Genomic DNA, 23,397 nt, shown 5'->3' with positions numbered 1-23,397 from the left:
TATGCGACCTTTCAGAGAGAGAATTTACAATCGCTGTTTTGAGGAAACTCAAAAGAAATTCAAGATAACACATAGAAGGAATTCAGATTCTATCAGATAAATTTAATAAAGAGATTGAAATAATTAAGAATCTGCTGGGTGTAGTGACTCGTGCCTGTAATCCCAGCACTTTGGGAGGCTGAGGCGGATGGATCACCTGAGGCCAAGAGTTCTAGACCAGCCTGACCAACATGGAGAAACCCTGTCTCTACTCAAAATACAAAATTAGCTGGGCATGGTGACGCATGCCTGTAATCCCAGCCTGGGTAAGAAGAGCAAAATTCAGTCTCAAAAAAAAAAAAAAAAAAAAAAAACAGAAAACAAAAAAACAAAAACAACAACAAAATACCCAATGAGGCCGGGCGCGGTGGCTCAAGCCTGTAATCCCAGCACTTTGGGAGGCCGAGGTGGGTGGATCACGAGGTCAGGAGATCGAGACTATCCTGGATAACATGGTGAAACCCCGTTTCTACTAAAAATACAAAAAACTAGCCAGGCGTGGTGGCGGGCGCCTGTAGTCTCAGCTACTTGGGAGGCTGAGGCGGGAGAATGGCGTGAACCCGGGAGGCGGAGCTTGCAGTGAGCCGAGATCACGCCACTGCACTCCAGCCTGGGAGACACAGTGAGACTCCGTCTCAAAAAAAAAAAAAAAAAAAAAAAAAAAAATACCCAATGATCTGTTGTCTACAAGAAACATACTTCACCTACAAATAAAAGAGTAAGAGTCTGGGTCCTGAAATGCAGGCAGTCCCACTTCATACATGAGGGAGGGTGTCTAATCATTTCCTTTCTCCCTTCCCCCAGGCCCTTCACAGGTGCCTGCTGGTTTCTCCCACTTGGCCAAGGAAACACTTGTGGTTAATAAGTCTCAGAAAAGTTATATGAAAGTTAAAAGTAAAACTGACAGCAGCTGAAGGATGGGGGGTGGGAGGTGGTCACGGTGGAGGAGACCCCACCACCACTGCCACCCAAGTAGGCAGTGAGGAGCACTACTTCTGCTGACCCTCCAAAAATACTCTGCACAAACCTTCAAGAAACATCCTTGTCCCACTGTATCACCTGCTGACAGATTTCACATCCTGGTCTCCTTCTAAACCTGGAGGTGGGGCATGAACAGGGTGGAGTCACCAGGGAAAGAAAACAAGGCCCCAGGACACCTGGGTTCATACCCAGGTCCCCAGCAATGTCTCCACTACCACTGCTGCTACCCCTGCTGCTGCTGCTGCCTCTGCTGAATATGGAGCCTGCCAGGGCCACACTGATCCGGTATGGCGACCCCACCTACCACCCCCAAACTTGGGAGGGATTCTCTGCCTCTTGCCCTTTAAGTCTAGGACTCCCAGTTCAGTGATTCCCAAACTTGGCACCCAGGATCCCTAGCACTTCTTTCTCAGCTTCCCAGATCTCTAAACCAGGCTGTCACCCCTAAGGGCTCCACTCTGACATCTCGTAAACCAGATTTTTTTTTTTTTTTTTTGAGATGGAGTCTCACTCTGTTGCCCAGGCTGGAGTACAATGGCATGATCTCAGCTCACTGAAACCTCTGCCTCATGGGTTCAAGCAATTATTCTGCCTCAACCTCCCAAGTAGCTGGGATTACAGGCTCATGCCACCATGCCCGGCTAATTTTTGTGTTTTTAGTAGAGACGGGGTTTCACCATGTTGGCCAGGCCCGTCTGGAACTCCTGACCTCATGATCTACCCACCTCGGCCTCCTAAAGTGCTGGGATTATAGGCGTGAGCCACTGTACCTGGCTGACCAGAACCCTTTTATTATTATTATTATTATTATTATATTATTATTATTTTTATTATTATATTATTTTTAAGACAGAGTCTTGCTCTGTCACCCAGGCTGGAGTGCAGTGGCGTGATCTTGGCTCACTGCAAGCTCCACCTCCCAGGTTCATGCCATTCTTCTGCTTCAGCCTCCCGAATAGATGGGACTACAGGCATCTGCCACCACGCCCGGCTAATTTTTTGTATTTTTAGTAGAGGCAGGGTTTCACCATGTTGGCCAGGCTGGTCTTGAACTCCTGACCTGATGACCTGCCTGCCTCAGCCTCCTAAAGTGCTGGGATTACAGGCGTGAGCCACTGCGCCTGGCTAGGACTTTTTTTTTTTTTTTTTTTTTTTTGAGACGGAGTCTCGCTCTGTCGCCCAGGCTGGAGTGCAGTGGCGTGATCTCGGCTCACTGCAAGCTCCGCCTCCCGGGTTCACGCCATTCTCCCGCCTCAGCCTCCCAAGTAGCTGGGACTACAGGCGCCCACCACCACGCCCTGCTAGTTTTTTGTATTTTTAGTAGAGACGGGGTTTCACTAGGACATGTTTTTGAGAGGTCTCTGCAGACCCCACTATAAGCTCTGATGATTAGATATTACGGTTTCCAGACCTGTGACACACTCCTCCCATCTCAGAGCCCCAGATATGTGACATTTAAACTGAGACTCCCCCACATCACGCCCATCAAACTGTTTGGCCTGAAGAAGTAATTGGCCAGAAGTTTTTGGCCAGAGACGTGGCTCACACCTGTAACCCAGCACTTTGAAAGGCAAAGGTAGGAAGACCGTTTAAGGCCAACAGTTTTGAGACCAGCCTGGGCAACATGACCAGACTCCATCTCTACTAAAAATACAAAAATTAGTTCAGTGTGGTGGTGCACGCCCATGGTCCCAGCTACTCAGGAGGCTGAGGAAGGAGGATTGCTTGAGCCCAGGAGTTTAAGGGGGCAGTGAGCTATGATCTTGCATGATCCTGCTACTGTACTCTGGGCGGGGCAACTGGGTGACACCTTGTCTCAAAAAAAAAAAAAAAAAAAAAAAAAAAAAAAAGCCAAGTGTGGTGTTTGTGCCTATAGTCTCAGCTACTCCAGAGGCTGAGGTGGGAGAATCACTTGAGCCCCGGAAATCAAGGCTGCAGTAAGCCTGACTGCACTACTGAACTCCAACCTGGGTGAAAGAGGGAGACCCCGTGTCAAACAAAAAGTTTTAAAAAAGAAAAAGAAATCCAATTTTGAGGACCCCATGCAAGACGTCTTCCCACTACCTTACCTCTGATGCCTCCCCCAGTCTCTCCCTTTTTCTCCTCTTCTCCTCATCCCCTGGAACTCCTGGCAGGGGGAGGGGTGTAACTTCCAGGAACAGTTTTCCCCACTTCACATTCTTGTGCGTCTCAAAGACTGACTCATGCGGGGTGGGGGGAAAGGTGGGAGTGAGGCGACAAGTGCTTCGAGAAGTGACTAAAAGCAGGAACGAAGATACTACCACACATGGTGCTTGTTAACCTGCTTTTTGAACCTAATGTCTCATGGCCATTTTCTAAGTCAATGCAAAGAAAAGTGAGTCTCCAAATGTTGTATCAACAGCATCATCAGGACCTGGGAACTTGTTAGAAATCCAAATTCTTGGGCCCCATGCTAGACTTATTTAATTAGCAACGAAGATATCTGAATTGTAATTGGCCCTCTAAGTCAAGGGTTGCAAACACTCAGCTTAAGGGCCAAATCCTGTTTGCCTCCTGCTTTTGCAAATACAGTTTAAGGGAACCCGGGCAGGGCATAGTGGCTCTCCTCTGTAATCCCAGCACTTTGGGAGGCTGAGGCCAGGAGTTTGAGATCAGCACGGGCAACACAGCAAGACAGTTAAGACTTGACGCTTACATTTTTCTCTCAAAGGGTGGGGAAAATAGTACCTAAACTCATGAACTGAAGCATGCAGGGGCCACCACCCAAGGGCTTTTGCAAAGGTTAGGTTTTCTGTTAGGGTCTTGGGAAACCTTTGAGAATGTCAATTCTTTGGGAATGGCTTATTTTAAGGGATTTGAACATGGAAAGGTCTTTGGGAAGGTCTGTTTGGGATGCGTTGCTCTTGTAAAGTATTTGGGGATATCTGTCATCATGGCATCTTTGATAGTTTTTTCTGGAGGTTGTTATTGTAGGGTTTCTGGTACTGACTACTATTGTAGTGCCTAGGAGATGTTGAATTTGTCATCATATCCTATTTGGGTAAGTCTATTCAGAGGATCTCCAAGAAGGACAGCTTCCTGTCAATATCCTCTTTCCCTACAGCATCCCTCTTCATCGAGTCCAACCTGAACGCAGGAACCTGAACCTACTGAGGGGATGGAGAGAACCAGCAGAGGTCCCCAAGTTGGGGGCCCCATCCCCTGGGGACAAGCTCACCTTTGTACCTCTCTCGAACTACAGGGATGTGAGTCACAGCCCCACACAGCCCTCACCCCTGCGCCTTTGAACCAAACTCATTTACTCTCCTCTTTTGCTATCAGGTCCAGTATTTTGGGAAAATTGGGCTGGGAACGCCTCCACAAAACTTCACTGTCGTCTTTGACACTGGGTCCTCCAATCTCTGGGTCCCGTCCAGGAGATGTCACTTCTTCAGTGTACCCTGCTGTGAGTTTCTATGCAGGAGAACAAGGCTGAATGGGGGTGAAGGGAGAAGGTGGGGCTGGACCTCAGCTTCTCAGAGGATTTTGAGGAATTGTTCTTTTATGATGCCCTCACAGGTCAGAAAGTCAAAGGGGCAGTAGGCATTGGGGAGATTCCCTCCCCCAGTGACACCCTTCTGACCTCTAACCTAGGGTTACACCACCGATTTGATCCCAAAGCCTCCAGCTCCTTCCAGGCCAACGGGACCAAATTTGCCATTCAATATGGAACTGGGCGAGTAGATGGAATCCTGAGTGAAGACAAGCTGACTGTGAGTGACCTTTGACTCACAGAAGTCTTCAGCCTAGGAGAACCCCATGGTCTAAGATCATCTGGCTTAGGGAGGGGTTTGAGGAGGAGGAGCTCCCCAAATCAATGGATTGGGCTTTTCAAGTGGGGTGGAGGGCCTGCCTTTCGGAGTGAAGGGATGGTGCATCACAAGGAAGGGGAGGGGCTTCCTGAGTGAAGAGGTGGGGCTTCTCAAGCAGGGGGAGGAGCTTCCTGGGAGAAGAGGTGGGGCTTCTCAACCAGGGGAGGAGCTTCCTGGGTGAAGAGGTGGGGCTTCTCAACCAGGGGAGGAGCTTCCTGGGTGAAGAGGTGGGGCTTCTCAAGAGGCAAAGTTTCCTAGGAAGTTGGGGCTTTCATCCAGATGTCCCCAGACCTAGGATTCATGCCTTGGTTTGGGAGCCCTCAGGACATGTGGTTATTGTCATCCAAAAAGTAACTGGTCACATCTCAATCTACCCCTAGATTGGTGGAATCAAGGGTGCGTCAGTGATTTTCGGAGAGGCTCTCTGGGAGCCCGGCCTGGTCTTCACTTTTGCCCATTTTGATGGGATATTGGGCCTTGGTTTTCCCATTCTATCTGTGGAAGGAGTTCGGCCCCCGATGGATGTACTGGTAGAGCAGGGGCTACTGGATAAGCCTGTCTTCTCCTTTTATCTCAACAGGTACTGGGAAGGGTGCACCTATCTATGAGTCCTATCCCCAAGAAGGAAGTGAGTCTTCCTTCAGGAAGTCTCTTACTCCATAAAGAAAGTCCCACCTCCACTCAGGAAGTCACTGACCCAACGCAGGAAGTCTCACTCTCAGAGTCACCCACTTATACTCTCCATTCAGGAAGTCAGCCATCCAATACAGGAAGTTGCCTCTTCCATGCAGGAAGTCACCTACCCTATAAAGAAACACCTCAACCCTATTTGAAGTCCCAGAGCTTAAGTGACAACTTAAGACATACTTAGGAAACTCACATCAGTTCAAAATGCTCCATGTTTCAAAATCAAACAAGGAAATTCCATGCCACACCCAACAAAATACTCAGGAGCTTTCTCTTCCTTACCAAGAAAGCTCAAATCCCATTTGAGAACACTGACCAGAAGTCAGGAATTGCCTGATTTAATCCAGGAAGTCCTACTGACTTGCTAGGAAGTTCAATATTATGCTCAGAAGTCCCACTCAACATCCAAGAAGTTTCCAAGAAGTCTCCACTTTCCTTCCCAGAGGCCCATCACACACAGTCAGAAAATCCTATGCCCACTCAGTTACCCTGACATCCAACCCACTCTAGCAGTTCTACCAACCACTTAGTAGATCCTGCTCTCCTCTACTTTCCAGGAAGTCTCCATCCCCGTTCCCATCGCTCTCAGCCAACTCAGGAAGTCTAACACCTCTCTAGATATCACAACAGGCAATTCAGAAATTCTCTCCTCCTACCCAGGAAGCCACCCCACCCCTGCACAAGTCACACCTTCAAGAGCCAATTCCAAGACGCCACTGCTCTACTTGGTTACTATGATATTCAGCTCAGGAAATTCCCCCAAAACTCTACCTTCCACAGTCAAATGAAGTCTCCTCTTCACTTCAGGAAGTCCCCAACAGCCTAAAGCGCCATGCTTTTCTTGCTTGGCTTCCAGTCCCAACATCTAGGCCCTTCCTGCATCTCACTACCCCGTGGGAACCCCAGAAACAACCCATCTGGTGGGAAGTGCCTCCCCTGGCCATACCTAGGACTGAGGGAAGGCCAGTGACACTGACATCTACACTTTCTACACTCTGCCCCTGCAGGGACCCCGAAGAGCCTGATGGAGGAGAGCTGGTCCTGGGGGGCTCAGACCCGGCACACTATATCCCACCCCTCACCTTCGTGCCAGTCACAGTCCCCGCCTACTGGCAGATCCACATGGAGCGGTGAGGGACTTGGTCTCCTGGTTCTGGAGCTTGGAGGCTGGGGGCCTGGACTCCTGGGACCCTGCTTCTGATGACTGCCTACTTCCCCCTCAGTGTGAAGGTGGGCCCAGGGCTGACTCTCTGTGTCCGGGGCTGTGCTGCCATCCTGGATACGGGCACGTCCCTCATCACAGGACCCACTGACGAGATCCGGGCCCTGCATGCAGCCATTGGGGGATATCCCCTGCTGGCTGGGGAGGTGAGGTCCCAGTCTCTGGTGGGTACGGGCTGAGGAGGCTGATGGCAGTTTGACGGTGAACATCAAAGGGCCTGAGAGTGGGAAGCAAGTATTTAAGGGGCATTCCAGGGCAAGAGGCACTGGACTTCGTGACAGATAGTCAAGTGTCCACGCTGTGACTCTGTGGATGGTGGTGGGGTGGAGGGAGACGATAATGCAGGTGTGCTTGAGACTGCAGAAGTCTAGGCGGCAGGGCCTCTGCACACAGGACGCTGAATACCCAGGTGCTCAATACGGAAATTACCCCATGGCACTGGAGAGCCACGGAAGGGATTGAGCAAAGCAGGAATCTCTCATCTTCACTGGTTCCTCTTCTCCTCCAGTACATCATCCTGTGCTCGGAAATCCCAAAGCTCCCCGCAGTCTCCTTCCTTCTTGGGGGGGTCTGGTTTAACCTCACGGCCCAGGATTACGTCATTCAGGTAGGTGGCCATCACCATGACGCCATAGGGACGTCATACGACGGTTTGAGAGGGTAGAGCTGAGAGACGTCACTAGGATGGGAAGGGGCCGCAGAAACATTTCTTGTCCCTGTGATGGCAGTTTGTTGGCGAACACCAAAGAGCCCGAGGGTGTGGGGAAGCGGGGAGCACGGGTTCCCAGGGAAATGGCCGTCCCTGTGCCCGCGACACCCAGTTGTCTTATTGTCGCCTTGCAGACTACTCGAAATGGCGTCCGCCTCTGCTTGTCCGGTTTCCAGGCCTTGGATGTCCCTCCGCCTGCAGGGCCCTTCTGGATCCTCGGTGACGTCTTCTTGGGGACGTATGTGGCCGTCTTCGACCGCGGGGACACGAAGAGCGGCGCCCGGGTGGGCCTAGCGCGCGCTCGCACTCGCCGAGCGGCCCTGGGACTGGGCGAGACCGCGCAGGCGCAGTTCCCCGGGTGACGCCCACGTGAAGCGCATGCGCAGTGGGTGGTCGCCGAGGTTCCCCCTGCCCAGTAAAAATCCACTATTTCCATTGAGCGATGCTGCCTAGGTGGCTTCTTTTCATAGCGTATTTGTTAAAGAGAAAGCTTTGTGACCGGGCGTGGTGTCTCACGCCGGTAATCCCAGCACTTTGGGAGGCCGAAGCGGGTGGATCACCTGAGGTCAGGAGTTCGAGACCAACCTGGCCAACATGGTGAAACCCCGTCTCTACTAAAAATACAAAAAAATTATCCGGGCATGGTGGTGATCCCAGCTACTGTAATGGGATTACATGCCTGTAATCCCAGCTACTCGGGAGGCTGAGGCAGGAGAATGGCTTAAACTCGGGAGGCCAAGGTTGCAGTGAGCCGAGACCGCACCATTGCACTCCAGCCTGGGCAACAACGAAACTCCGTCTCAAAAATAAATAAATAAATGAATAAATAAATAAAGAGAAAACGTTGTGCCTGTACCCACGGAGTTGAGTAAGTGGGAGGCGAAGGGTATCGCCCGTTTCCTCCAGAACGCACCCTGGTGAGGGGTTTTGTAATACGAGTCCCATGAAGCCCCTCGCCTACGCTGCCTTTCGTCAAAAGCTCCCGGCGCCGTGGAGCATCACGGTCGTTGTAGTCCACGCCGTGGTCACGCCCTGACGGAGGCGGGCGCAGCCACAACATGCGTGGGAGGTGACAGGTCGCGACGGCAGCGATAGGTGGCAGTGGGGGGGGGGGTGACTGTAATTGGTAAGGGTTTACCAGTTCCTGTTCAAGGGGGCAAGGATACTATTCCCCCGGATCTCATCTCCTGTTTCCCCTCTCTCCCTCCGGATTCTGAGACCCCGGGGGAGCTCTGAGCCTCCGGGTTTGGGGAGCGGTGCTGCTCCATCCGCGGAGGTGACGTCACTCCCCCTCCTCAGCCTCTTGCTACCCAGAGCTAATTGGATACAGGTACGTATTCAATTGATTCGAAAAAACGACCGGTCGAAAAATCAGGCAATCCTTTATCTAATCGCATCCTGAGGCTTCTGGAAGAATTGTGTTGAGCGATTCTGGGGACCCCGAAGAGAGTCAGGCCTGAGCCCCATCTCGAGAGTGTGCTACTCTGATGGTGGAGGCCGACCTGATCACAAACCGCTAAGCGACTAGACACGGGGAGATTCAGGACCCAGTAAGCTCGGGCAGGAAAGTCAGGGAGGAAGCTTCTGTTCTTTTCCTTTTCCCGTGGGGTGCAGAGAGCGAGCAAGTCGGCATTCCAGGCGGTGGGAAGCGCCAGGGCAGAAGCAGGGAGCTGGAAAGAGCCTGGTGTTCCAGGAGTCCCGCTCTAGAAACAGGGGTGGCGGCTGGGGAAATCTTGACTGGGAAAATAGGCCCACACCTCCACCTTGTGGCCAATTGGGAATTTGCAGGCACGGCTTCTCAGAAACTACTTAAGGGCGCTTTGGGTGAAGTTGGATGGGGTGCTGCAGACGGAAAGCGTGGGGGGCGAGTTGAAGGGGCCCCAGATCGAGTGCTCTGAGAAAACAAAGCGGGGGTGGTGGTGGTGGTGAGAGTTATCATAGAGACACTGTCCGCTGTTTCAGAAAAATTCCCCAAAGCAAGGAGTGCACAAAGTGGATCTTTACTATTATTATTATTATTATTATTTTTTTTTTTTTTTTGAGACGGAGTCTTGCTCTGTCACCCAGGCTGGAGTGCAGTGGCCGGATCTCAGCTCACTGCAAGCTCCGCCTCCCGGGTTTACGCCATTCTCCTGCCTCAGCCTCCCGAGTAGCTGGGACTACAGGCGCCCGCCACCGCGCCCGGCTAATTTTTTGTATTTTTAGTAGAGACGGGGTTTCACCGTGTTAGCCAGGATGGTCTCGATCTCCTGACCTCGTGATCCGCCCGCCTCGGCCTCCCAAAGTGCTGGGATTACAGGCTTGAGCCACCGCGCCCGGCCTATTATTATTATTATTATTATTTTATTGTTATTATTATCGAGACAAGGACTCACTCTGTCGCTCAAGCTGTCGTGCAGTGGCGCGGTAATGGCTCACTGCAGCCTCAAACTCCCCGGCTCAAGCGATCCTCCTGCCTCAGCCTCAGGGTGTAGAGGGGACCACAGGCATGGGCCACCACGCTTGACTAATTTTTAAAAGTTTTGTAGAGACTTTTTTTTTCTTTTTTTTGAGATGGACTTTTGCTCTTGTTGCCCAGGCTGGAGTGCAGTGGCACCATCTTGGCTTACCACAACCTCCACCTCCTGGGTTCAAGTGATTCTCCTGCCTCAGCCTCCCAAGTAGCTGGGATTACAGGCATGTGCCACCACGCCCGGCTAATTTTTGTATTTTTAGTAGGGACAGGTTTTTTCCATGTTGGTCAGGCGGGTCTCTAACTCCAGACCTCAGGTAATCCTCCTGCCTTGGCCTCCCAAAGTGCTGGGATTACAGGGGTGAGCCACCGCGCCCGGGGTTTTACCATGTTGTCTTGGTCATTATTTATTATTCACTATGTGCCAGGCTCTGTCCTAGGTGCTGGGGGCACAGTGGATAATTAAACAGATGAAGATCTTTGCCCTCATAGGGATTACACTCGAATGGGGAAATAGGCATTAAGATAGGAAGTAAATTACCAACATTGTGGGCTGAAGAGTGGCCCCCAAAAGATATTCACACCTCAGTCCCTGGGGTTGTGAATACTACCTTATGTGAGGAAAAGGATTTAGCAGATGTAATCAACTGAAGGAGTTTGAGAACAGGGTCATCCAAGAGGACCCTAAATGTCATCACAAGGGTCCTTATAAGAGGGAGGCAGAGGGAGACGGATTCAGAAGTTCAAGTGAAGACGGAAGCAAGACACCAGGATGCTGGCTTTGAAGAAGGAAGACGGGGCTCCTGCAGAGCTCCTCCAGAGGCTGGGGAAGGCGAGGATGTGGATTCTCCTCTAGAGCCTCCAGAGGCTCTGCAAACGTGGCACTGCAAACACGGCACTGCAAACACGGCAGTTTCAACACTGAAATCATTTTGGGCTTCTGGCTTCCATAATTGTAGGACAGTGAATGTGTGATTGAGTGACTGACTTTGTTGCCCAGGCTGGAGTGCAATGGCACAATCGTGGCTCACTACAGCCTCCACCTCCCAGGCTCAAGCAATCCTCCTGCCTCAGCCTCCCAAGTAGCTGGGACCACAGGCATGCACCACTACGCCCAGATAATTTAATTTTTTTTTTTTTCCTAGAGACAGGATCTCCCTTTGTTGCCCAGGCTGGTCTCCATCTAACTCCTGGGCTCAAGCAGTCCTCCTGCCTCAGCCTCCTGAAATGCTGGGATTACCGGCATGAGGCACCCGCCTGGCCTTTTCTTTATGAATTACCCAGCCTCAGGTATTCCTTTATTGCAATGCAAAATGGACTAATACAGATGATATGGAACGCATGCACAGAAAATATCTATAAGGACTGTGATGATTCATAATGAGTGTCAACTGGATTGGATTGAAGGATACAAAGTATTGATCCTGGGTGTCGTGAGGGTGTTGCCAGAAGAGATTAACATTTGAGGAGGGGAACATCACACACTGGGGCCTGTTGGGGGGTGGGGGGTAAGCGAGGGGGAAAGCATTAGGACAGATACCTAATACATGTGGGGGTTAAAACCTAGATGACGGGTTGATAGGTGCAGCAAACCAGCATGGTACACGTTTACCTATGTAACAAACCTGCACGTCCTGCACATATATCCCAGAACTTAAAGTAAAATAAAATAAAATAAACAAACTAAGAAACGTTTGAGTCAGTGGGCTGGGAAAGGCAGACCCACCCTGAATGGTCACAATCTAATCACCTGCTGTCGTGGCTAGAATATAAGCAGGCAGAAAAATGTGAAAAGAGAGACTGACCTAGCCGCCCAGCCTCCGTCTTTCTCCGGTGTTGGATGCTTCCTGCCCTCGAACATCAGACTCCAAGTTATTCAGTTTTGGAACTCGGACTGGCTCTCCTTGCTCCTCAGTGTGCAGACGGCCTATTGTAGGACCCTTGTGATTGTGTGAGTTAATACTTAATAAACTCCCATATATATATATATTCCATTAGTTCTGTTCCTCTCGAGAGCCCTGACTAACACAAGGACATTACTGCATTCTTGTTTATTACATTGAAAAAGGGAGGCCGGGCACGCTGGCTCACGCCTGCAATCCCAGCACTTTGGGAGGCTGAGGCGGGCGGATCACAAGGTCAGGAGATCAAGACCATCCTGGCTAACATGGTGAAACTTTGTCTCTACTAAAAACACAAAAAAATTAGCCGGGCATGGTGGCGGGCGCCTGTAGTCCCAGCTACTCCGGAGGCTGAGGCAGGAGAATGGCCTGAACCCGGGAGGCGGAGCTTTCTGTGAGCCGAGATGGCGCCACTGCACTCCAGCCTGGGTAACAGAGTGAGACTCCGTCTCAAAAAAAAAAAAGGAATTACAGTTCCTTGCCCGTCTCTATGGAACACCCCCTCCTACCTGTTCCCAAGCCAGGGACCAAGGACTATCGACCCGTACAGGACTTACGCTCGGCTAACCAAGCTACAGTGACTCTGCACCAACAGTTCCTAACCCTTCCACACGGTTAGGATTGCTGCCAGCTGAGGACAGCAGGTTCGCTTGTCTGGACTTGAAGGATGCCTTCTTTAGCATCAGACTGGCTCCTGAGCGCCAAAAGCTGCCTGCCTTTCAGTGGGAAGATCCGGGTCAGGTGTCACCACTCAGTACGCTTGGACTCGGCTTCCCCAGGGGTTTAAAAATTCCCCCACCATTTTCAGGGAGGTACTGGCTTGAGACCTCCAGAAGTTTCCTGCTAAAGACCTAGGCTGCGTCTTGCTCCAGTACGTGGATGATCTTCTGCTAGGACACTCCATGGCAGACAGGTGTGCAAAAGGGACGGATGTCCTGCTTCCACACCTGAGGGACTCTGGGTATAAGGTGTCCAAGAAGAAAGCTCAGATCTGCAGACAGCAGGCACGCTACCTGGGATTCATTATTCAGAAAGGGGAGCATGCAGCCTGGGGTCAGAAAGAAAGCAGGTCATCTGCAGCTTACCAGAACCTAAAACCAGAAGGCAAGTAAGGGAATTTCTAGGAGCTGTGGGGTTTTGCAGATTATGGATTCCAAACTTTGTGGTGCTAGCCAAACCGCTGCACAAAGCGGGGGTTACAAAGGGGGCGATCGGGAGCCTTTTGAACGGGGACCTCTGCAACAGCAAGCCTTTTGCAAGTTAGAGGAAACACCTATGTCAGCCTCAGCCTTAGGACTACCAGATTTGACAAAGCCCTTTACGCTCTATGTGTCAGAAAGAGAAAAAAATGGCAGTCAGAGTTTTAACCCAAACTGTGGGGCCCTGGCCAAGACCAGTGGCCTACCTCTCAAAACAGCTAGACGGAGTTTCAAAAGGCTGGCCTCCTTGTCTGAGAGCCCTGGCAGCTACAGCCCTGTTAGCACAAGAAGCAGACAAGCTAACCCTTGGACAAAACTTAAGTATAAAGGCCCCCCATGCGGTGGTAACTCTGATGAATACCAAAGGACACCATTGGCTAACAAATGCCAGATTAACCAAGTACCAAAGCTTGTTATGTGAAAACCCCCGCGTAACCACTGAAGTCTGTAACACTCTGAATCCTGCCACCTTACTCCCAGTACTAGACAGCCCTGTCGAACATAACTGTGTGGAAGTATTGGACTCAGTCTATTCTAGCAGACCCGATCTTCAAGACCAGCCTCGGGTATTAGTGGACTGGGAGTTATACGTGGACGGGAGTAGCTTCATCAATCCACGAGGAGAAAGATGTGCAGGATATGCGGTGGTAACCTTGGATGATGTTATTGAAGCCAAACCATTGCCTCACGGCACTTCAGCCCAGAAGGCAGAGCTCATTGCTTTAACTTGGGCCCTAGAACTTAGTGAAGGTAAGACTGTAAACATTTATACTGACTCTCGATATGCCTTTCGAACCCTTCAAGTACATGGAGCATTATATAAAGAAAAAGCCCCGTTAAATTCTGGGGGAAAGGACATAAAAAATCAACAAGAAATTGTGCAATTATTAGAGGCAGTATGGAAACCCCAAAAGGTGGCAGTCATGCATTGCAGGGGACACCAGCACGTTTCCACCTCGGTGAGCCAAGGAAACTCCCGAGCAGACACAGAGTCACGAAAAGCAGTATCTCCTTCTTACCGGGCATGAGTCACAGCCCCCCTACTCCCTCAAATACCTGATCTGGTGCCTACTCATTCTAAAGAGGAAAAGGACTTTCTTCAGGCAGAGGGAGGACAAACAATAAAAGCAGGATGGATAAAGTTACCAGATGGGAGAATAGCTGTGCCACAGCTGCTAGGAGCCGCAGTCGTGCTGGCTGTACATGAAACTACCCATTTAGGCCAGGAGTCACTTGAAAAGCTGTTAAGCTGCTACTTCTACATCTCACACTTGCCAGCTCTTGCTGAAACAGTAGTGCAGCGATGCGTTACCCGTTGACAGCGCAATGCAAAGCAAGGCCCCTCTGTGCCTCCTGGCATACAAGCCGATGGAGCAGCTCCCTTGGGAGATCTTCAAGTGGACTTCACAGAGATGCCCAAATGTGGAGGTAACAAGCATTTGCTGGTTCTAGTGTATACTTACTCTAGGTGGGTAGAGGCTTATCCAACACCAACTGAAAAAGCTCATGAAGTAACCCGTGTGCTTCTTCGAGATCTCATCCCTAGGTTTGGACTGCCTCTGCGGATTGGCTCAGATAATGGGCTGGCATTTGTGGCTGACTTAGTACAGAGGATGGCAAAGGTATTGGGAATCACTTGGAAGCTACATGCCGCCTACTGACCTCAGAGTTCCGGAAAGGTGGAGCGGATGAATTGCACTATCAAAAATAGTTTAAGGAAGGTATGTCACGAGACAGGATTAAAATGGATACAGGCCCTTCCTATGGTATTGTTCAAAATTAGGTGCACCCCCTCTAAGAAAACAGGATACTCTCCTTATGAAATATTATATCACAGGCCTCTTCCTATACTGCGAGGACTTCCGGGTACTCCCCAAGAGTTGGGTGAAATTGAACTGCAGCGACCAGCCTGGCCAAGATGGTGAAACCCCGTCTCTACTAAAAATACAAAAAAATTAGCTGGGCGAGGTGGCACGCGCCTGTAATCCCAGCTACTCCAGAGGCTGAGGCAGAGAATTGCTTAAAAACCTGGAGGGGCGGAGGTTGCAGTGAGCCGAGATCGTGCCACTGCACTCCAGCCTGGGTGACAGAGGGAGACTCTGTCTCAAAACAAAACAAAAAGAAAAGAAAAGAAATTGAATTGCAGCAACAACTACAGGCCTTGGGGAAAATTACCCAGACAATCTCAACTTGGGTAAATGAGAGGTGCCAGGGCAGCTTATTCTCCCCAGTTCACCCTTTTTCTCCATGTGACCGTATGGTGTGTGGATCAAGGACTGGAACGCAGCTCCCTTACGGCCACGGTGGAAGGGACCCCAGACGGTTATCCTGACCACTCCCACGGCTGTGAAGAGAGAAGGAATTCCGGCCTGGATGCACCACAGCCGCATAAAGCCTGCAGCCACTGGAACCTGGGAAGCCAAACCAAGCCTAGACAATCCCCGCAAAGTAACCCTGAGGAGGATGACAAGCCCTGCTCCAGTCACCCCCGGAAGGTGACTGGTCTACGCTCGGCCGAAGCATGAGGAAAATCGCCGTGGGACTTACCTTCCTTATAACATGGACTTGTGTGGTAAAAGCTTCCACTGCTTCTTCCCACGCAGAGGACTGCCTTCAGTGCATATATCAGGTCACTGAGGTAGGACAACAAGTTAAGACAATCTTTTTGTTCTATAGTTATTATGAATGCCTAGGAATTCCAAAAGGAACATGTTTGTATAATAACACTCAGTACAAAGTCTGTAATGCAGGAAGTGACCAGCCCGATGTGTGCTATGACCCCTCTGAACCTCCCATTTCCATAGTTTTTGAAATAAGATTAAGGACTGAAGACTGGTGGGGACTCATAAATGAGACAAGTAAAGTATTAGCCAGAACAGTAGGAAAAGGGGTGCCCAGATGCATAATCTTAAAATCTCATGCTTGTGCCTTCATTAATAGCAATAAGTTAGGAGCAGGATGTGGCTCTTTTAATTAGGAAAAAAAAAAAACGGCCGGGCGCGGTGGCTCAAGCCTGTAATCCCAGCACTTTGGGAGGCCGAGGCGGGTGGATCACAAGGTCGGGAGATCGAGACCATCCTGGCTAACATGGTGAAACCCCGTCTCTACTAAAAAATACAAAAAACTAGCCGGGTGAGGTGCCGGGCGCCTGTAGTCCCAGCTACTCGGGAGGCTGAGGCAGGAGAATGGCGTAAACCCGGGAGGCGGAGGTTGCAGTGAGCTGAGATCCGGCCACTGCACTCCAGCCTGGGCGGCAGAGCGAGACTCCATCTCAAAAAAAAAAAAAAAAAAAGGAAAAGAACTAGACCGTAAGGTCAACATTTTTATAAAAGGAGAGATTTGAAAATGCTCTCCAGAGCCAGTATTTCAGACTTTCTATGATGAACTAAATGTGCCAGTACCTGAAATTCCAGGAAAAACTAGAAATTTGTTTTTGCAATTAGCCAAGCATGTAGCCCAGTCTCTAAAAGTCACTTCATGTGAGTTTTTTTTTTTTTTTTTTTTTTTTTTTTTTTTTTTTTTTTTTTGAGACGGAGTCTCGCTCTGCTGCCCAGGCTGGAGTGCAGTGGCCCGATCTCAGCTCACTGCAAGCTCCGCCTCCCGGGTTTATGCCATTCTCCTGCCTCAGCCTCCTGTGTAGCTGGGACTACAGGCGCCCGCCACCTCGCCCGGCTAGTTTTTTGTATTTTTTAGTAGAGACAGGGTTTCACCGTGTTAGCCAGGATGGTCTCGATCTCCTGACCTCGTGATCCGCCCGTCTCCGCCTCCCAAAGTGCTGGGATTACAGGCTTGAGCCACCGCGCCCGGCCTCATGTGATGTTTGTGGAGGAACCATCACAGGAGATCAATGGCCATGGGAACCCGAGAATGAGTTCCTACAGACCCAGTTCCTGATGAATTCCTAAGTGGCCCAAAAGAACTACCGTGACAATTTCTAGGTTCTAAAAGCCTCAATTATTGGACAATATTGCATAACTAGAGAAGAAAAACAATTCACTCATCCTGTATGACAGCTTAGTTGTCTTGGACAAAAACTGTATAATGGTACCACAAAAACAGTTACATGGTGGAGTTCCAATTACACAGAAAAAAGATCCATTCAGTAAATTTCCAAAATTGCAGACTGTTTAGGCCCACCCAGAATTCCACCAGGACTGATCTGTCCCCACCGGGTTATACTGGATATGTGAACATAGAGCCTATGCTAAGCTACCTGATCAGTGGACAGGTAGCTGTGTAATGGGCACTATTAAACCATCTTTCTTCCTACTGCCCATAAAAACAGGCAAAGTCCTAGGATTCCCTGTCTATGCTTCCCGCAAAGAAATGAAGCATAGTCATAGGTAACTGGAAAGATGACAAATGGCCCCCTGAAAGAATTATACACTACTATGGGCCCACCACTTGGGCACAAGACAGCTCATAGGGATATCGGACCCCCATCTACATGCTCAACCGAATCATACAGTTGCAAGCTGTTCTAGAATTTATTACTAATAAAACCAGTCAAGCCTTGACTCTTCTTGCCTGGCAAGAGACTTAGATGAGGAATGCTATCTACCAAAATAGACTAGCTCTCGACTACTTGCTGGCAGCTGAAGGAGGAGTCTGTGGAAAATTTAACCTTACTAATTGCTGTCTACACACACATGATCAAGGGCAAGTAGTTGAAGACGTAATTAAAGATATAACAAAACTGGCACATGTGCCCGTGCAAGTGTGGCACGGATTTGATCCTGGGGCCATGTTTGGAAATTGGTTCCCAGCAATAGGAGGATTTAAAACTCTTATAATAGGAGGTATAATAGTAATAGGAACCTGCTTACTACTCCCTTGTTTGCTACCTGTACTTCTTCAAATGATGAAAAGCTTCATGGCTACCTTAGTTCACCAGAGTGCTTCAGCACAAGCATATTATATGAACCACTATCAATCTATTGCACAGGAAGACATAAGTAGTAAAAATGAAAGTGAGAACTCCCACTAATAAAATGAGTGAGAGTCTCAAAGGGAGGAAATGAGAGAAGAGAGAAAGAGACCCCCCCCCATATTGTTCTATACTATTTTATACTCAGTACCTGTTTTAAGAAGAAACAAGGAAGTGAAACCAAAGGCAGGCAGCCTGGCGCCAGGCACCAGACCCAAAACCAGGCCTGGGCCTGCCTCACTTTAGCCTGACAGTTAAAATTCGACCCATGACTTAGCAACCGATGTTATCCATAGATTCCAGACATTGTATGGAAGGACATTGTGAAACTTCTCATTCTGTTCTGTTTCACTCCGATTACTGGTGCAGGCAGCCCCTGTCACATACCCCCTAGATTGCTCAATTAGTCACGGTCCTTTCATGTAAAATCTTTAGTGTTGTGAGTCCTTAAAAGGGACAGAAATTGTGCAGTCAACAAGTTTGGATTTTAAGATGCTAGTCTGCCAATGCTTCCAGCTGATTAAAAGCTACTTCCTTCACTATCTCAGTGTCTGTGGGGTTTTGTCCATGGCTTGTCCTGCTACACTAGAATAGCATATCCACTGAAAATATCCTTCAAGCATGAAGGAGAAATAAAGACTTTCCCAAAACAAACAAAGCTGAGGAATTTCATCACCACCAGATCTGTCCTACAAGAAATGCTAAAGGGAGTACTTCAGTCAGAAAGAAAAGCATGTTCATGAGTGATAAAAAAATCATCTGAAGGTACAAAACTCACTGCTAATAGTAAGCACACAGAAAAACATGGTGTATTATAACAGTATAACTATGGTGTATGAACTACTCTTAAGTAGAAAAACTAAAGGGTGAACCAATCAAAAATAATAACTACAACAACTCTTTAAGACATAGACAGTACAATAAGATATAAATACAAACAACAAAAAGTTAAAAAGTTGGGGACAAAGTTAAGGTGTAGAGTTTTTATTAATTTTCTTATTGTTTGTTGGTTTGTTTATGCAAACAGTGTTAAGTTTATGTTGTCAGCTTAAAATAATGGGTTATAAGATAGTATTTGTGGCAGGACGCGGTGGCTCACACCTGTAATCCCAGCACTTTGGGAGGCTGAGGCAGGCAGATCACAAGGTCAGATCGAGGCCATCCTGGCTAACATAGTGAAACCTTGTCTCTACTAAAAATAAAAAAAAAAAAAAAAAAAAAAATTGCCAGGCATGGTGGTGGACTCCTGTAGTCCCAGCTACTCTGGAGGCTGAGGCAGGAGAATGGTATGAACCCGGGAGGCGGAGCTTGCAGTGAGCCGAGATAAAGCCACTGAACTCCAGCCTGGGTAACAGATTCCATCTCAAAAAAAAAAAAAAAGACAGTATTTGCAAGCCTCATGGTAACCTCAAATCAAAAAACATACAACAAATACAAAAAAAAAAAAAAAAGGAAAAAATAAAATCATATGACCAGGAAAAATTACCTTCTCTAAAAGGAAAACAGAAGCCAGGTGTGGTGGCTCATGTGTATAATCCCAGCACTCTGGGAGGCTGAGGCGGGTGGATCACCTGAAGTCAGGAGTTTGAGATCAGTATGGCCAACATGATGAAACCAAATCTCTATTAAAAATACATAAATCAGCCAGGTGTGCTGGCACGTACCTGTAGTCCCAGCTACTCGGGAGGCTGAGGCACGAGAATCACTTGAATCCAGGAGGCAGAGGTTGCAGTGAGCCGAGATTACACCAGGGCACTCCAGCCTGGGCAACAGAACGAGATTCTGTCTCAAAAATAAATAAATAAATAAATAAATAAATAACAGCAAAGAAGGACAGAAAGAAGAGAATACCACAAAACAACCAGAAAACAAATAACAAAATGGCAGGAGGATGTCCTTATCAAGGACAACATTGAATGTAAATGGACTAAACTCTCGAATAAAAAGATATAGAATGGATGAATGGATGAAAAAGAAGACCCAATGTTTTGTTGCTTACAAGAAACATACTTCATCTACAAATAAAATAATAAGAGTCTGGGTCCTGAGATGCAGGTAGTCCCACTTCATATGGGAGGGTAGGCTTATAACCAGTTCCTCTCTCCCTTCCCTAGACCCTTCACAGATACCTGCTGGTCCCTCTCACTTGGCCAAGGAAACACCTGTGGTTAAAAAGTTGCAGAAAAGGCCGGGCGCGGTGGCTCAAGCCTGTAATCCCAGCACTTTGGGAGGCCGAGACAGGCGGATCACAAGGTCGGGAGATCGAGACCATCCTGGCTAACACGGTGAAACCCCGTCTCTATTGAGAAATACAAAAAACTAGCCGGGCGAGGTGGCGGGCGCCTGTAGTCCCAGCTACTCGGGAGGCTGAGGCCGGAGAATGGTGTGAACCCGGGAGGCGGAGCTTGCAGTGAGCTGAGATCCGGCCACTGCACTCCAGCCTGGGCGACAGAGCGAGACTCCGTCTCAAAAAAAAAAAAAAAAAAAAAGTTGCAGAAAAGTGATGTGAACGTGATAAGTAAAAGTGACAGAGGCTAAAGGATGGAGGGTGGGAGGCAGTCCTACCAGAGGAGACCTCACCACCACCACCCCCCAAGTAGAGATTGAGGAGCACCAGGGACACAGGATACAACTTTTGTTGACACTACACAAATACTCTGCACAAATCTTTAAAAAACATCCTTGTCCCTCTGTGTCACCTGCTGAGAGACCTCGTGTCTTGGTCACCTCCTAAACTGGGAGGTGGGGCGTGAACAGGGTGGAGTCACAGGGGAGAGAAAACGAGGAAGCCTGGGTTCACACCCTAGTCCCCAGTGATGTCTCCACCACGGCTGCTGCTGCCCCTGCTGCTGCTGCTGACTCTGCTGCTGCTGCTGCCTCTGCTGCTACTGCTGCCTCTGCGGAATGTGGAGCCTGCTGGGGCCACACTGATTCGGTATGGTGACCCTATTTGCCACCCCCAAACCTGGGAAGGATTCTCTGCTTTTTGCCCTTTAAGTCTGGGGCTCCTGGTTCAGTGAATCCCAAACCTGGCACCCAGGATGCTTCACTCTTCTTTCTTGGCTTCCCAGATCTCTAAAGTGGGCTTTCACTCTGAGGACTCCACTCTGATGTCTCCTAAGGTCAGAGCTCCCCCACTTATTTTTATTTATTTATTTTTTTTGAGATAGAGTTTTGTTCTTGTTGCCCAGGCTGGAGTGCAATGGCATGATCTTGGCTCACCACAACCTCCACCTTCCAGGTTCAAGCGATTCTCCTGCCTCAGCCTCCTGAGTAGCTGGGATTACAGGCATGTGCCACCACCCCGGCTAATTTTGTATTTTTAGTAGAGATGGGTTTTCTCTATGTTGGTCAGGCTGGTCTCGAACTCCCGACCTTAGGTGATCTGCCCGCATTGGCCTCCCAAAGTGCTGGGGGTTACAGGCATGAGCCACCAGGCCTGGCTCAGAGCTCCCTTTTTAAATTTTTTTTCCTTTTATTTATTTATTTGTTGAGACTGGGTCTTGCTCTGTCACCCAGGCTGGAGTGCAGTAGTGAGATCATGGCTCGCTGCAGCCTCAAACTTGTGGTCTTAAGCCATTCTCCCACCTCAGCCTCCCAAGTAGCTGGGACTACAGGTATGTGTCACCAGGCCCAGCTAGTTTTTGAAAGTTTTTGTAAAGAGGAGGGTATCCCTATATTCTCCAGGCTGGTCTCCACCTCCTGGGCTCGAGCAATCCTCTCACCTTAGCTTCCCAAAGTGCTGGAATTACAGATATGAACTACCATATCCAGCCCAGAGCCCTTTTAAGATCCTCCAACACTGAGACTTTTTTTTTTTTTTTGTGAGACAGAGTCTCACTCTGTTGCCAGGCTGGAGTGCAGTGGCGTAGTCTCGGCTCACTGCAACCTCCGTCTCCTGGTTCAAGCGATTCTCCTGCCTCAGCCTCCCAAGTAGCTGGGATTACAGGCACATGCCACCACGCCTGGCTAATTTTTGTATTTTTAGTAGAGATGGGGTTTCACCATGCTGGCCAGGCTGGTCTTGAACTCCTGACCTTGTGATCTGCCCGCCTCAGCCTCCTAAAGTGCTGGGATTACAGCCGTGAGCCACTGCGCCTGGCCTTCGCTGAGACTCTTGAGTGAGGAACTCTCCCCTTCTTCTCTGGATATGTTTTTTGGGAGGCCTCTGCAGATCCCACTCCGAGCTCTGATGACCAGGTATGGGGGTCTCCAGACATGTGACACATTCCCTCCATCTTGGAGACAAAGGCATGTGACATTTAAACTAAGCCTCCCCCACATTTACACCCTCCAAATTGTTTAGGCCTCAATAAGTCTATTTTTTGTCTGAGCACAATGGCTCACCACTACAATCTCAGCATTTTGGGAAGCCAAGGCAGGAGAACTGCTTGAGGCTAGGAGTTCAAGACTAGTCTGGGCAACATGGTGAGACCCTAGTCTCTACAGAAAAAAAAAAAAATCAGCTGGGCATGGTGACAGGTGCCTGTAGTCTTAGCTACTTGTGAGGCTGTACGGGAGGGCTATTTGAACCCCACTGCACTCTAGCCTGGGCAACACAGCGAGGTCCTGTCTCAAAAAAAAAAAAAAAAAAAAAAAAAGCCAGTTTTGGGGACACCACCCAACAGGTTCTCCCCTACTTTACCTCTGATGCTTCCCCAATTTCTCCCTTCCCCTTTTCTCTTCTCCTTACCCCTTAGAGTTCTTGGCTTTACCTCTGATGCTTCCCCACTGATGCTTCCCCAATTTCTTCCTTCCCCTTTTCTCTTCTCCTTACCCCTTAGAGTTCTTGGCAGGGGGAGGGGTCTATTTTCCAGAAAGTGTTTTCCCCACTTCTCATTCTTGTGCCTTTCAAAGACTGAGTCACGAGGGGTGAGGGCAAAGGTGTGAGTGAGGGTGTCATGTTCCAAGGAGTGACTAAAATTGGGTACAGAAATATTACCGCAGGCCGGGCACGGTGGCTCACGCCTGTAATCCCAGCACTTTGGGAGGCTGAGGCGGGTGGATCACGAGGTCAGGAGATCGAGACCAGCCTGGCTAACATGGTGAAACCACGACTCTACTAAAAATATGAAAAAATTAGCCGGGCGTGGTGGTGGGTGCCTATAGTCCCAGCTGCTCAGGAGGCTGAGACATGAGAATGGCATGAACCTGGGAGGACACAGCTTGCAGTGAGCCGAGATCATGCCACTGCACTCCAGCCTGGGTAACAGAGTGAGACTCTGTCTCAAAAAAAAAAAAAAAAAAAAAAAAAAAAAAAGAAAAAATTAAATCATATGACCAGGGAAAATTACCTTCTCTAAAAGGAAAACAGAGGCCAGGTGTGGTGGCTCACGTGTATAATCCCAGCACTCTGGGAGGCTGAGGCAGGTGGATCACTTGAAGCCAGGAGTTTGAGATCAGTATGGCCAACATGATGAAACCAAATCTCTATTAAAAATACATAA

General features: G+C 49.1%; 1 protein-coding gene and 1 long non-coding RNA gene across 2 annotated transcripts in view; one reads left to right on the top strand and one right to left on the bottom strand.

Moving 5' to 3' along the window:
* Positions 1-986: 986 nt before the first annotated feature.
* On the top strand, positions 987-7,910 carry LOC126943115 (napsin-A). The gene is made up of 9 exons (XM_050771529.1): positions 987-1,305; positions 4,106-4,247; positions 4,324-4,447; positions 4,636-4,754; positions 5,234-5,433; positions 6,548-6,670; positions 6,764-6,908; positions 7,271-7,369; positions 7,606-7,910. The coding sequence occupies exons 1-9, from the start codon at positions 1,223-1,225 to the stop codon at positions 7,831-7,833; spliced, it is 1,263 nt and encodes a 420-aa protein (XP_050627486.1). The 5' UTR covers positions 987-1,222; the 3' UTR covers positions 7,834-7,910.
* A 901-nt stretch (positions 7,911-8,811) lies between these two features.
* The window catches only part of LOC126943152 (uncharacterized), a 31,693-nt gene continuing 17,107 nt past the window's right edge, over positions 8,812-23,397 (bottom strand). The window contains exons 2-4 of the long non-coding RNA XR_007721706.1: positions 19,615-19,732; positions 15,571-15,656; positions 8,812-9,365 (exon numbers count right to left, since the gene is read on the bottom strand). This is a non-coding gene — a long non-coding RNA (uncharacterized LOC126943152). The remainder of the gene's footprint in view (positions 9,366-15,570; positions 15,657-19,614; positions 19,733-23,397) is intronic.

The sequence above is a fragment of the Macaca thibetana genome, chromosome 19 (genome assembly GCF_024542745.1).
Source record: "Macaca thibetana thibetana isolate TM-01 chromosome 19, ASM2454274v1, whole genome shotgun sequence".
NCBI classification, from domain to species: domain Eukaryota; kingdom Metazoa; phylum Chordata; class Mammalia; order Primates; family Cercopithecidae; genus Macaca; species Macaca thibetana.
Note: the sequence above shows the minus strand (reverse complement) of the source record. Positions and strands in the feature narration are given on the sequence as shown.

Coding starts and splice junctions, on each gene's coding strand:
- LOC126943115 (XM_050771529.1), top strand. CDS start 1,223: ATGTCTCCACTACCACTGCTGCTACCCCTGCTGCTGCTGCTGCCTCTG. Junction 4,448..4,635: donor CTTCTTCAGTGTACCCTGCT/GTGAGTTTCTAT, acceptor CCTCTAACCTAG/GGTTACACCACCGATTTGAT. Junction 5,434..6,547: donor TTCTCCTTTTATCTCAACAG/GTACTGGGAAGG, acceptor CTGCCCCTGCAG/GGACCCCGAAGAGCCTGATG.